The sequence below is a fragment of the Pogona vitticeps genome, chromosome 2 (genome assembly GCF_051106095.1).
Source record: "Pogona vitticeps strain Pit_001003342236 chromosome 2, PviZW2.1, whole genome shotgun sequence".
Taxonomy (NCBI): domain Eukaryota; kingdom Metazoa; phylum Chordata; class Lepidosauria; order Squamata; family Agamidae; genus Pogona; species Pogona vitticeps.
Window position 1 is genome coordinate 78,447,549 of NC_135784.1, and position 14,858 is coordinate 78,462,406.

Below are 14,858 nucleotides of genomic sequence, written 5' to 3' on the forward strand. Positions count from 1 at the left end.
TTCCGCATGGATGCCCCACTTGAAAAATTGCATTCTTAGTGATTTTTCTTTTCTTCTCTTCTCTGCCCTAGCTTATGAATGTAATTGAAGAGTACATGGAGGAGTACAATCAAATCAATACCACAAAGATGAAGCTAGTGCTGTTCATGGATGCTCTGCAGCACATTTGCCGCATCACCCGAATTCTACGCCAGGCATTGGGCAATGCTCTTCTCTTGGGTGTCGGTGGCAGTGGAAGGCAATCTCTCACCAAGCTAGCATCCCATATGTAAGATATGAATGTATGCCACACATATCTAACCTGGTAGACTGTAAAATGATTGCCTGCTGGGAGGTCATTTCAAGTAGGTTTTCCCTTTGATACCTACTCCTTCGTGTCCTGCCTTGAAGTTCAGCTTACGTACATCTTACTAAGGAGAAATACTGACCATGTTCGCTCAAGATTACAAACATATAGAAATCAATTGCAGTGGTGGAATGTGTAGGGTCTGCCATCCTCTCTAAGATACTGACATGCTTCCGGGTCCATCTGCCATCCACATCTGACTTTGGATGAGGGCCTAACATGAGATAGAAGACCTTACATCAGTGAAGGAAGTCTAGCTTTTTAATTTACAAAATTAAATGTTAATGTTAGGACCTTTTAAAGGTCATTGATTCATAGAATCTCCATAGAAAACAAATGATTTGACAACACTGAACAAGACCTGTGCACGGAGAGTATAATATTTATAAGTTCAGTCTGTGTGACTGCTACCCCTTAAAATGATAGAGTTGCTTATCATGCCAATGTGTGTTAGACTTTGCTCATATAAGCCATATTTCATCATTGGCCTAAATCCAATTACTGGTCTCAACTAAAGTAAATGTGTTCAATCAGTTGAATGTTAGCACTTTTATAAATCCACTAATTCAATGGATTGGCTTGAGATCAGTCTAGCAATTGAATTAAGGTCATTATGTGCCGTCTCTATGGAACAGGTGTACCAGCTAGGCAAGCAGGTGCAGTCCTGCTCCTCCAGCTCTGATCAGAAGCTAGAAACCACTGGTGAGAGAATCTACTGCTTTGTTCTACTCAGGATTGTTGCCTTTAATTCATGCCAATCATTCTCTATTTTTAACATGATGTCATCATCTTTTCTTAGAAGGTGTTCATGAGGTGTAGATTTCTGAGATGACGGAATGTATATTGATTATATGTGTATTTATATTTTATTTATAAAATCATCTCTGAGTCATCTTCTCCCCCTAAGCATCTTCCTGTCTTAGACTAGAACACTATTTGAAAACTTAAAACAATGCCATAACACAGCATAGCAAATTAAAAACAGGAGAGAAACATCCTTAAAAGAGAGACATAACAGAATTAATAGTCTAAGAAAACAAGAGTTAAAATTGTTCGAAGTAGAGTTAATATATTTTGAATCCTTCATGTAGAACACTGTCCCTAAAACTATGGACCAGTCAAACCTCTTTGGAGAGAGAATGCTATGGCAGAGATGCTGTCGTAGGAAAGTCCCAGCTTCAGGTTCTTGAATCTTGATCGTGGGACATAATAAAAGTGCCCTTGAAGCAAATCTTAAATTTTGCTAAGATTTATGTGGATGGAGGCAATATTTGAGATATCAAAAGCTTATATACTGCCCCAGAGTGCTTAAAGCACTCTCTGAACCGTTCAAAATTTAATTATACAGGCAGCACATTACCCCCACTTAGGTACTCAAGCTAAGTACTGAATTTGTCTGCCTTAGAAGGATGAAAGGTTACCCAAGCCTGTCAGAATCAAACTCAGATCTGAGCAGAGGCTTGACTGCAGTACTACAGTTTAACCACTGTGCCATGAAGCTTCTTGGTTTCCTGGTTTCAGACTATTTAGAGCAGGGGTGTCCAACCTTTCACCTTCCCTGGGCCACATTAGAAGATGAAAATTTGGTTTGGGCCGCATGGGGGGGCAACCCTAGCCATCCTCCACAGCCCCGCTCCAAGCGCACTTACCGGCAGCTGCGATCTCAGACAACAGAGGCTGCCAGCTTCGACTCTGGTGGCTTTATGGGGCTGGGAGGGGGTCCACCTATTGATGGGGATGGCACAATGCAGTCACGCAGCTCCCTGTCCCCTCCCCTCCCGCTCCTTCCTTCCTTCCCTCTCTCCACCCCTACCATTGTGATGTGACCTGGCCGCATTCTGGCCGCAAGCGCCGGCAGCGTAACTTGAAACTTTGGAATTTTTTTTAAAATAAAAAAATGCACTGGGCCGCATTATGAGCCTACCTGGGCTGCATGCGGCCTTCGGGCCGCAGGTTGGACAAGCCTGGTTTAGAGCTTTACAGCTGAGAAACAGCAACTTAAATTTTATCCAGAAAGAAATTGGTTGCCAATGCAGTTGATATGATGCGATCAACAAAGCACAGAGCAGAAAACAGTCTAGCACCTACATTTTATACTAATTATTGTTCCAAACGCACTTCAAGGACAGTCTCATATTGCAGTTGTTTAATCATCAGATGATCAAGTCATGTTCACTTTCATCAGTAAATATTTTAGTGAGCTTCCTGAAGTAATTCTCTACATGGGCCCTAATATGTCCATGATCCAAAGAAGTGATGTGTCTACACAGAAGAGAACCACGATTCACGTGGAACATGTTTTTTATACAGATGTGGGGTTTTTTATTATTGCTGAAGAATAAGGCCCTTGTTTCATTTCACAAGTGTTTTGTTTTGTTGGCAGTCAGAATTGCTGTAAGAAGAACACACAAGAAAATGGTAGGTATATATATGGTGAATCATATATATATGGTTTGGTTTCATGTACATATTACCATGCTCTGATTCTTTTGTTTTTAGAGCCGATTATGAATGTTTCCAAATTGAACTTTCCAAGAACTATGGAATGGCTGAGTGGAGAGAAGACATCAAAAAGATCATGCTGAAGGCTGGTCTGCAAAGTTTGCCCATCACATTTCTGTTCACTGATACACAGGTAATGACGTTGTTAGCAAACCGCAAACCTAAGATGTCTTAGTGTTTAGTTAGCTAGCTCCTTTATACGAGACATGAAAGGATGGTCAGATTTGTCTCAACAATGCTTAATCTCTGCTACAGTCCTCCCTTTTTCTTGTGTCTGTTTTTTCTCCCACCACACAACATCATCTTGGAAAGCTCTGACCTTTTCTCTCTGAAGAGAATCCATGGTGTGTTTGATAACTGAATGTCTCCCTTGATAGTGCCATGAATTCTGGCTATGAAAGTGTTACGTTGTTTAACCCAAGGATGGACAGCATACAATTTGTAGACTGTATTTGGATCCCCCAGGATTCATATGCAGCCGCCAGGTCACTCATTTAAAAAACAGAAAGAAAAAGAAACAGTTTTGCTCAAAATGTTATTTTTTTGCAGTCTGGGGGCATAGCAGATAATTTTGCCATGCTTTGAGGCTCCCAGAAATCCTGCCTTCTATTTTTGTAAGGGTTCCCCAGAAACGTATGCAGTCCTCCAAGGTCCAGGAATGGGTATCGATATGGGTATGTGTGGCCTGCATACATTTGGAGAGTGCAGATCTGTGATTTAACACATGAGCCAATTTTTGCAAGCCTTCTGTTCAAAATTAAGATTACACCTCTTAAACTTGCAATATCCTGGTGATATTGCATACTTTTAGGGTTTACAGAAATGAACTCTGGATGGATCTCCTCTTATGCAGCCCTATATAGCCACTTTGGGTCCTTTTTAAGGAGAAAGCAAGGTAAAACTATTTAATTAATTAATCAATTTGTTATAGTCTGTCTATTCCACATGCCCAATCTTATGGCTGAAAATTACCTGTTGCAGTAAGTAAACTATGCTGCTGGGTTATTGTGTTCTAGAGACTTCAGCTATGTTGATTATTATTTATTAATGTTACGTTTGCATCAGAGTGGGCATTTGAGTGTATCTTCAGCTTCCCAAAGTAATTTTCGCATTGAAACCGAGTAAACTTCATAAGGATTTGAACCTCTGCTTTCCATCTCTATACCCAGCACTCTAGTCAATTGTATCTTACTGGCTCTCAGATACAAGAAAAACAAAAAGAAAGAAACAGGTTTCTCAAATAGTGCCACATTGCTCTTGAGCGAAGGGGTCTCTCTGAAGAGAAAGTTCAGTCTCTAAAACACGGTGGGCCATTTCCAGATGTCAGCCTCCTACCACCACACACAGACGCACACACCTGAGACATTGGAAAACCATACTCATATCAGCTGCCATGCTTGTCCACTGCCAAAAAATATTTTTTTCTCATTTTTTAAAAACGGAAACACCCCCTGCTGCTCCTGCTGCTATCAGCTACGGAGACCAACACTACCTGTTTTTTGTTGTTTGCTGCTCCTATACTGTTTCAGTTGACTTTTAGGTTTTTTGGGGGGAAAGCCACACGTTGGACAAAGAACAACTGGTGGGGAACTTGACAAAGTAGCCCCTTACACTTCCTAGAGGACACAAAGGGATAGTGAGAGAGAGAGAGAGCAGAGGGGCTGAGGGGCTAATTTGAGTCCCTGGAAGTCACATGTGGCCTTCAGGCAATGTTTTAACCACCTGTGCTCTAAAGCAGTAAGAATACTGCTGACAAGGAAATAACACTTTAAAAAGTTGTGGGAAGACATAAATAATGCTGGTACTGCAGATAACCCCTTCATGGATTGCTGCCTTGTCGTGGCGAAGGGGCTTGAGTAACTCAGGGAAGCTATGGGCTATGCCATGCAGGGACACCCAAGACGGACAGGACATAGTGGAGAGTTCCGACTAAACGCAATCCACCTGGAGTAGGAAATGGCAAGCCACTCCAGTATCTTTGCCAAGAACGCCCCATGATCAGAAACAAAAGGCTAAAAGATATGACGCTGGAAGATGGGACCCTCAGGTCGAAAGCCGTCCAACATGCTACTGAGGAAGAGCGGAGGACATGTACAAGTAGCTCCAGAGCTAATGAAGTGGTTGTGCTCATCTGTGGATATGCCTGGAAGTGAAAGGGAAGTCCGATGCTGCAAAGAAAAATACTGCATAGGAACCTGGAATGTAAGATCTATGAACCTTGGGAAGCTGGAGGTGGTCATGCAGGAGATGGCAAGAATAAACATTGACATCCTGAGCGTCAGTGAACTCAAATGGACGGGAATGGGCAAGTTCAATTCAGATTATGATCATATCTACTATTGTGGGCAAGAATCCCATAGAAGGAATGGAGTAGCCCTCATAGTCAACAAAAGAGTGGGAAAAGCTGTAATGGGATACAATCTCAAAAATGATAGAATGATGTCAATATGAAGCCAAGGCAGACCTTTCAACATCACAATAATCCAAGTTTATGCACCAACCACCATTGCTGAGGAGACTGAATTTGAACAATTTTATGAAGATTTACAACACCTTCTAGAACTGACACCAAAGAAAGAAGTTCTTCTCATTCTAGGGGACTGGAATGCTAAAGTAGGGAGCCAAGAGATAAAAGGAACAACAGGGAAGTTTGGCCTTAGAGTTCAGAACAAAGCAGGGCAAAGGCTAATAGAGTTTTGTCTAGAGAACAAGCTGGTCATCACAAACACTCTTTTCCAACAACACAAGAGGCGACTCTATACATGGAAATCACCAGATGGGCAATATCAAAATCAAATTGATTATATTCTCTGCAGCCAAAGGTGGAGAAGCTCTATACAGTCAGCAAAAACAAGACCTGGAGCTGACTGCGGCTCTGATCATCAGCTTCTCATAGCAAAATTCAAGCTTAAATTGAAGAGAGTAGGAAAAACCACTGGGCTAGTCAGGTATAATCTAAACCAAATCCCTTATGAATACACAGTGGAAGTGAAGAACAGATTTAAGGAACTAGATTTGGTGGACAGAGTGCCTGAAGAACTTTGGATAGAGGCTCGTAACATTGTACAGGAGGCAGCAACAAAAACCATCCCAAAGAAAAGGATATGCAAGAAAGCAAAGTGGCTGTCCAATGAGGCCTTAGAAATAGCAGAGAGGAGAAAGGAAACAAAATGCAAGGGAGATAGGGAAAGCCACAGAAAATTGAATGCAGACTTCCAAAGAATAGCAAGGAGAGACAAGAGGGCCGTCTTAAATGAACAATGCAAGGAAATAGAGGAAAATAACAGAAAAAGAAAAACCAGAGACCTGTTCAGGAAAATTGGAGATATTAGAGGAACATTTCGTGCAAAGATGAACATGATAAAGGACAAGGCCAGTGGAGATGATAACATTCCAGTTGAACAATTTAAAATCTTAAAAGATGATGCTGTTAAGGTGCTACATTCAATATGCCAGCAAGTTTGGAAAACTCAACAGTGGGCAGAGGATTGGAAAAGATCAGTCTGCCTCCCAATCCCAAAGAAAGGCAGTGCGAAAGAATGCTCCAACTACCGTACACTTGCACTCATTTCACACGCTACCAAGGTTATGCTCAAAATCCTCCAAGGTAGGCTTCAGCAGTATGTGGACCGAGAACTCCCAGAAGTACAAGCTGGATTCCGAAGGGGCAGAGGAACTAGAGACCAAATTGCTAACTTGCGCTGGATTACGGAAAAAGCCAGAGAGTTCCAGAAAAATATCTACTTCTGCTTCATTGACTATGCAAAAGCCTTTGACTGTGTGGACCACAACAAACTATGGCGAGTCCTTAAAGAAATGGGAGTGCCTGACCACCTTATTTATCTCCTGAGAAACCTATATGTGGGACAGGAAGCAACAGTTAGAACTGGATATGGAACAACTGATTGGTTCAAAATTGGGAAAGGAGTACGACAAGGCTGTATATTGTCCCCCGGCTTATTTAACTTAGATGCAGAATACATCATGCGGAAGGCTGGACTGGAGGAATCCCAAGACGGAATTAAGATTGCCGGAAGAAATATCAACAACTTCCGATATGCAGATGATACCACTCTGATGGCAGAAAGTGAGGAGGAATTAAAGGACCTCTTAATGAGGGTGAAAGAGGAGAGTGCAAAAAACGGCCTGAAACTCAACATCAAAAAAACTAAGATCATGGCCACTGGTCCTATCACCTCCTGGGAAATTGAAGGGGAAGATATGGAGGCAGTGATAGATTTTACTTTCTTGGGCTCCATGATCACTGCAGATGGAGACAGCAGCCACAAAATTAAAAGACACCTGCTTCTTAGGAGGAAAGCGATGACAAACCTTGACAGCATCTTAAAAAGCAGAGACATCACCTTGCCAACAAAAGTCCGAATAGTCAAAGCTATGGTTTTTCCTGTCGTGACGTATGGAAGTGAGAGCTGGACCATAAAGAAAGCTGACCGCCGAAGAATTGATGCCTTTGAATTGTGGTGCTGGAGGAGGCTCTTGAGAGTCCCCTGGACTGCAAGGAGAACATACCTATCCATTCTGAAGGAAATCATTTCCCTGAGTGCTCACTGGAAGGACAGAACCTGAAGCTGAGGCTCCAGTACTTTGGCCATCTCATGAGAAGAGAAGACTCCCTGGAAAAGACCCTGATGTTGGGAAAGTGTGGAGGCAGGAGGAGAAGGGGACGACAGAGGATGAGATGGCTGGTCAGTGTCTGTGAAGCAACCAACATGAAACTGACACAACTACGGGAGGCAGTGGAAGATAGGAGGGCCTGGCGTGCTCTGGTTCATGGGGTCACGAAGAGTCGGACACGACTAAACAACGACGACTGCAGATAAGCAGAAAGTTTTGTTGCTCTTCACATTCTTGTTGTGAACAGTATCTAGCAGATGTCCATGTATCTCAGTGGCAGTAAATATGCTACTGAGAGTAAGAATATATTTTCCTAGATACAAAATAGGGCACATCTAGTACTGAAGAAATGTGATCTCATCTCAACAGATGTTCATGTTTGACAGGTGACATCTGGATTCCAGGTAACAAATAAACAACAAGCACCCATTTATAGTCCTCCCTAGGTAATCCTCTGTATAGGTTATTAGATGGCAGAATTTGATCTAAAGAACAGGATTCAAATTTCAAATGATACTCCAATATGTGAACTATCACTTCACACTCTTGTATTTGCTTTGTAAGTCTTATCCCAGTTAACCACTCATATATTCTTTTTTTGTGACTTACATTTTTCTCTAACAAATCACTGAATTGTTACCTTTATTTAGATCAGGAAGATGAGCTGGCTGTTGATGATATAAATTTATATTAAAACAGTAGGTGCAGCATTATAATTACCAATGAACCAGCATTATTTTCTCTTTAGATTAAAAGTGAATCCTTTCTTGAGGATATCAACAACCTGCTCAATTCAGGAGATATACCCAACCTTTATGGCCTAGATGAACAGGACCAAATCATGACCACCATGAAGCCTATTGTTCAGGACCAAGGGCTTCAGCCCACCAAGGCTAACCTGATGGCTGCATATACCGGGAGAGTACGCAGTAATATCCACACAGTTCTGTGCATGAGGTATGAGTTAGCCTAATCTATGAGCTCAAATAAGATCCATTAGCCACTGGCAGCTTTCTTCTTGGTATCCATTGTTGCCATGTTGTGCTCTCTATTTAGAACTGGAAGAACTGTAAGAGAATCTTATTTTGCCCATTAGTGGAAGACAGTATGTTGAAATTATTTATTCCTCTCTAGCTTACTTAAACCTCAATACATGAATGAAGCAAAGCTTGTATTTCTCACCTATATGAGGTGCTGTGCCTGTTCTTTCGGGTAGAATGGTGTATATTCCATCTGGGCTACAGCAGCCTTTGTAACCTTGTAGAAGAGCTTGTTGAGATCCCTGTTTTCAATGTCAGCTGTTGCAGTAAACTAAGCTTTGTGGCAGTTTTAATAGGTTTAAAACTGCAGATAGTAAAGTGAGGGTTATCTGTCCACAGAGGTTTGAAGTACACTATATTCATGGACATTTTAATCATGGACTTCTATGTGTCTTCAGGATAGCCTTTCTTGAAAAAAAGGGGGGAAAAGTGCTCACGGCAGAAGCTAAGTTGGTGGCAAAGGAGTTTATTAGAATTTTATTCTAATAAGATATTTTTTCCATTTCTTAACTGCTTCTTCTAGTCCCATTGGAGAGGTTTTCCGAGCAAGACTCAGACAGTTCCCGTCTCTAGTGAACTGCTGTACCATTGATTGGTTTAATGAGTGGCCAGCGGAAGCCCTAGAGTCTGTCGCTACTTCCTTCTTTCATGAGGTCCCAGACACTGAAGCCACTCCTGAAGTTATACAGGGGATGGTAAGTCTGTCTCCCAGAACGTACATGCACATAACCTCAGGTTATACAAGTACACTGTCTGAAATCCTGTTGCTAGGTGTACTAAGCTGCACTTAAAGTAGGCCCATTGAATCATTGAGAATTTCATGAATCATCTCCCAAGTAAGTTTGATTGATTCAAATTAGCCTACTGTAGTTGTGGCTTACTGTTGCTAGGCAACAGGATTTCTGCCACTATATCAGATACTTGAAAAAGAAAGTAGTTGCCTAATAATTGTACTGTACACAGTTTATTAGAATTTAGAATGTTTGATATACTCTGGCAATGTTTGGAAGAGTTGCCACTTCTCCATTTGACCCCTGTCCTTGACGGAAATGCTGATTTCATAAGTATGTGAATTCTATATTTCAGCTTCCATGCAACTCTTCTTTTAGACATGCTCAACCCTCGTTTAAGTGTTAAGCCTTTTCTAATTTTCCCTTTCCGGTCTCTTCCAGATTGAGATGTGTGTAGAAATTCATCAGAGTGTGGCCGCTAAGTGCAAGGCATATCTGGCAGAACTAGGAAGGCATAATTATGTCACTCCTAAAAGTTACTTGGAGCTGCTTGGCATTTTCACTGCTTTGATAGGCACAAAGAAGCAGGAGCTCAAAGTTGCCAAGAATAGGATGAAGAGCGGATTGGATAAGGTGGGTCCTTTCCAATTTTGGTACTTCCCGCCCTCGCGTTGAAGAGTGCATTTAGATCAACAGACATTCATGTTGATATACCATTTTTAAATCACACTTTAGAAAATCTTAACGCGTCCTAGGAAAGGACCTGTCATTGCAAGGGCTTGATGTATATTGCTCATTTGGATGACAGTTACTTTACCAGCCCCACAATAAATTTGGACTAGCAGCAGTCACTTTGAGTGAGTGTCTAAATATGAACATTGTGGATTGCTACTAAAAGAGAGTAATTGGGCACTCTGAATTCATATTTCTATTTCTTTAGTTCAGGGTGCTTTTATCCCATTTTCCTATTCAAAGCATCTAACAAGGAAATAACAAAATGCACTGCATCAAAAACAGACGTAAAGTGTACTTGAGGTATACAAACAGCATAAACCTTCCACATAAAAAGAATAACATTTAAGAGTGCATTAACAGTATTCTGTTTTTAAGACACAAATCACACCAGTGAACATTTCATCTCCAAAGCCCATTCATATAGAAATGGTTTTGGTTTGATACCATCCCAGGAAAGATCAAGAATGATCTAGGTCCATTTTCTGAAGCGGACTGGATCCATCTTATCACCCAGTTCTGCCTTTTGTCAGAAAGCTACAGACTGAGATTGCTATGCTGGCAAGCGCTGAGACGATTCCACGGAGAGCTTATGACCAGCAGTGCTGCAGCTGTGAGACTGCTGTCCTAAACCATTCTTTAATCAGAGTTAGCTTTGCAAGATCAAATATTTCATACATACACATCGTCCTTATTAACAGAGCCTCACGTTCTTGCTCTCCTTTTGGGAAGTCTCTAAGATGATGTTTCCACATAGCATTCACAATACAGATAGCCATGGATCATCTCCAGACCAAAATCAAGGTCTAGGTACTGATTAAAAATAAATAAGGCAAAGCTTGGCCTTTCTGTCAAGGCTGACATTTTGCAAATATTTAACCGAGACCCATGCACACTTGCCGACATAGCAGAAAATTATGGTCCTTGTTATATCTGAACTGAACATTTTCTTACAAAGAACAAACCTGAATTTTCATTATTTATTTATTTAAAGTATCTTTACTCTGCCTTTCTTCTTAAAAGGACCTAAGGATGGCTGGATAGCTCAGTGATTTAGGCCTCTAGCTGCAGAGCCTCCTGTGCCTCCTTGATAAGGGCTGGACTTGATCCGTAGGGTCCCTTCCATCCTGCAGTTCTAACATGATAATGATAAGATTAAGACTAAGATTAGGTGGCTGGGTATGTTGGGAAATGATACAATTGAATACAAAGAAGGTTGTTGAAAAACATGAACATGAGCAGCACTTGATTAAACCTGTAAGGCATATACACACATCAATGAGGTGTAGCGCCTCTTCCTTCTGTAAATGTCGGTGAGGAGAGGAAGGATGTGCTGACCAGACCAAACCATGCGTTTAAAACAAGGCTCCTGTTTTAAATGAGATAAATGTCCTATAGCTGCCCAAATGGCTATCTTTTTGAGAAACTGCAATGGACACTTTTAATTTCAAAACTAGAAGGTAAGTGTGCTGTATATAGTGAAACCTAGCAGAGTCAGTGGGTGGGATGCAGAGATACAAATCTTTCAGCATCTTGATCTTGTGAGATGTTTCTATACTAGAGTAAAAAAACATATCATGGGAGTTCTGGCACTTCTGCTGTGGTTCTGCATTTGAAAACAGTCATACACTAAAACAAACTTCAGGCGTAAAGTGCTACTTTATAGTATGCCGAAGCCTGTAGTTAAGAGGTGTCTGGGAATGTAAGAGAATATAGTGATACTGAGGTAAAAACAGGAAAACACTTGACTGTGGAAAGAGTTTATTCTAAATGGCAGTGTATTTCTCTCCCCTCTGCCACCCCTATATTATGATGGTATCTTATTCTGTATTTCAGTAAACCTGGCATATCAGGCTGAGCCTTGTTTTCTCTGCTTCTAGCTTTTGCGAACAGCAGATGATGTCGGGAAAATGCAGGAAGAGCTAGAATTAGCGCGCCCCCTGCTGGCCGAGGCTGCCAAAGACACCTTAGTGACCATGGAACAAATACAGGTAGGCTTCAGAAACCGGGTGCAAAAGAGAGCAGCATGGCCAGGATGAGACCTGAAGACACAGGACCCAATCACTGGATTGTTTGCAGCTACTCTGCCTCGGTAGTCTTCTTTTGGAGGAAGCAATGCTTATGTTGTACCTCTGCCTTGCTGTCACCGAAGATCCATCATAGGCATCCTTCAGTCTCGAGAGACTATGGTAACATGCTCTGAATCAAGGAGTGTCCTCTCCAGAGCATGAAGCCCGGGTAAGGTAATATGGAGGATAGTCTGTTACCCAAGCAGCAGATCCCCCCTCTCCACATTGCTGAAATGGTCCAATGGAAAGGCAAGAGCCAATACAACTGGTTCCAGCAATGTTGCAGGAGTTGGCAGAACGACACGAGCTGCCTTCGGGACTCCAGCTCCGGATTTTGCCTCGAGGTTAACTCCTGAAGCCTTTTCCATGAGTGGATGTAGCCACAAGGCAGTGGAGGTTTGAAATCGGAGTTTTCCTTCTCCTCACCGAAGATCACCCCGTAGCTAAACTAGTGGGGCAGCACCTCTGGAGTGTCTTTAAAGAAGTGATTGATTGATTTACTATGGGAGAGAAAGCATTGTGAGGATTGAACTGGCCTTGTTTTCTAATTGGGTTAGGAATTAATTGCATGCCATCATGTAGGAGGTGTCCTCTCTTCATTGATTGTACCTTGCTTTTATGCCTGTGAGGAATTTAAAAGTTTCCCTTCACTCTTTCTTCCAGTGGGAGTTGCGACAACATCTTGATGTCTCTCCTCTCTCCTAACAGGATTGTTTCTCTTCTGGACTCTCATCAGGATTTCGCCCCCCTCCCCCAAATAGCATTCCACCCCACCCCACTTTTCCAATTGACATTGGAGGGCCAGTGGGCCCTTGGGTCTTCATTAGGCTGTCATAGGGTGGATTTTAAAACATTTTTTTTTAAATTGGCTCATCAATTGGTCCCTTCCTATTCGTATCCCAATAAATGAATGCCAAAACAATACCTTCGTTTACGTTTCCGCTACGTCTGTTTAGGGTACATTTCTCTCTGTACTAGACAGCTGGATTTGCTATTAGAGGAAGCAGTATTTCACAGGGAAGCTGTTTTTTGAGCTTCATGCTCAGCAACTGCACCTTATTTTTTATTTTTTTTAAGAAATGTATTACAATCTATTCAAAAATCTTTATTTTTTCTCTGAAATCAGAAAAATATTGTCACCCATGTACACCTAACTAACTGGTACATGAAATTGAGCTTTCTCTTATGTTGCCTTCCAGACTGTGGAAGGCACTGCCTTCAGAGCGATGGTTAGTTCCCACTGTTGCTATTCTTAAGAAAGGTGTGACATCCTATCTTTATAAACTTACTTTTTACCAAGGCATTGATGTTTGATAATTGGTTTTAAGGAGGTTACTGTTTTTTTCTTTAAAGTGACATTATTTGCTCTGAGTGCTTTTTTTAGCAGAATACAGGATGCAAGTTTATTTATTTGCCTTATTTGTTATTATTTGACAAAAGGGGAGGGGGAAGGAGGGAACCCAAGACTGCTTAGTGTAATCAATAAATTGAGCTGGTATTAGACTTTTCAGTAAACTTTGCTGAGATTGGAGAACAGACCATCATGAAGATGCTGCTGAATAGACATACTGTATCAGGATGCATATCAAGATGCCATTAACTTTATCTTCTGCCTGTATGTTTTCTATACACTGTGAGGAAAGAAGATAAATGGCAATATGCTCAACCTTATGGAGGCAGAGTCACAAACAAGCTTGCTTCTAATTTTGTTCGCCTGCCCTGAGCACAACCACATAACGACACGGGGAGTTTGATTAATACTGTTCTAAGGGATGTGGTGGCGCTGCGGGCTAAACCGCAGAAACCTCTGTGCTGCAGGGTCAGAAAACCAAGCAGTCGTAAGATCGAATCCACGCGACGGAGTGAGCTCCCGTCGCTTGTCCCAGCTCCCGCCAACCTAGCGGTTTGGAAGCATGCAACTGCAAGTAGATAAATAGGGACCACCTGGGTGGGAAGGTAGCAGCATTCCTTGTCTAAGTCGCACTGGCCATGTGACCACGGAAGATTGTCTTCGGACAAAAACGCTGGCTCTATGGCTTGGAAACGGGGATGAGCACCGCCCCCTAGAGTCGAACACGACTGGACAAAAATTGTCAAGGGGAACCTTTACCTTTACCTTACAAGGGGATGGGGAACCTTTAGTCCTCCAGTGGTTGTTGTACTCAGCCCCAGCCACTATGGCCAGTGGCCAGGGAAGACAGGAGTTGGAGTTCAGAAGCTGGACAGCCACAGCTTGTCCCAAAACTTACATCCAACCACTTTAGTGTTATACTTCCTCTACCAAGGGGGTGAGGGGGTAGAAGCTGAGCAACAGAGGATAAAAGTAATGTACCAGCACATTTACATTATTATATTGGGATGTTGTTAATTTACAATGAAGATGGGCTACAATATCATGGAAGGATATCTCTACACAACAGCAGTAACAGGGTGAGGGAGAGACAACTATAGAGTCTGTAGTAAAACCAAGAGCTTGTAGCTGAAGAACGTTCACTTCCAGAAAGACCTTGTGGAAGCTCTTGTATGATTCTGACCACCTCCATGCTCCCCAGGTGGACACAGCTGTAGCAGAAGAGACAAGAAATGCTGTGCAGGCAGAGGAAATGAAAGCTAAAGTGAAAGCTCAAACAGCTCAGGCAATTGCAGATGATGCCCAAAAGGATTTGGCAGAAGCCCTCCCGGCCTTGGACGCTGCCCTTGCAAGCTTACGGAACCTCAACAAGAATGATGTCACGGAGGTAAGAAAATAGACAGAGAATGGCGGGCTCTGTCTTTCAGAACCCAAACTCAGCAGGCGCGTCCA

General features: G+C 42.1%; 1 protein-coding gene across 3 annotated transcripts in view; it reads left to right on the forward strand.

The window, feature by feature from the left end:
• DNAH1 (dynein axonemal heavy chain 1) overlaps positions 1–14,858 on the forward strand; it is a 154,708-nt gene that overhangs the window by 98,868 nt on the left and 40,982 nt on the right. For all 3 annotated transcript variants that reach the window (XM_020803864.3, XM_072989779.2, XM_072989780.2), the window contains 7 exons: positions 72–268; positions 2,846–2,981; positions 8,232–8,440; positions 9,047–9,218; positions 9,696–9,887; positions 11,867–11,977; positions 14,608–14,793. In XM_020803864.3, coding sequence (XP_020659523.3) covers positions 72–268; positions 2,846–2,981; positions 8,232–8,440; positions 9,047–9,218; positions 9,696–9,887; positions 11,867–11,977; positions 14,608–14,793 — 1,203 coding nt within the window. The remainder of the gene's footprint in view (positions 1–71; positions 269–2,845; positions 2,982–8,231; positions 8,441–9,046; positions 9,219–9,695; positions 9,888–11,866; positions 11,978–14,607; positions 14,794–14,858) is intronic.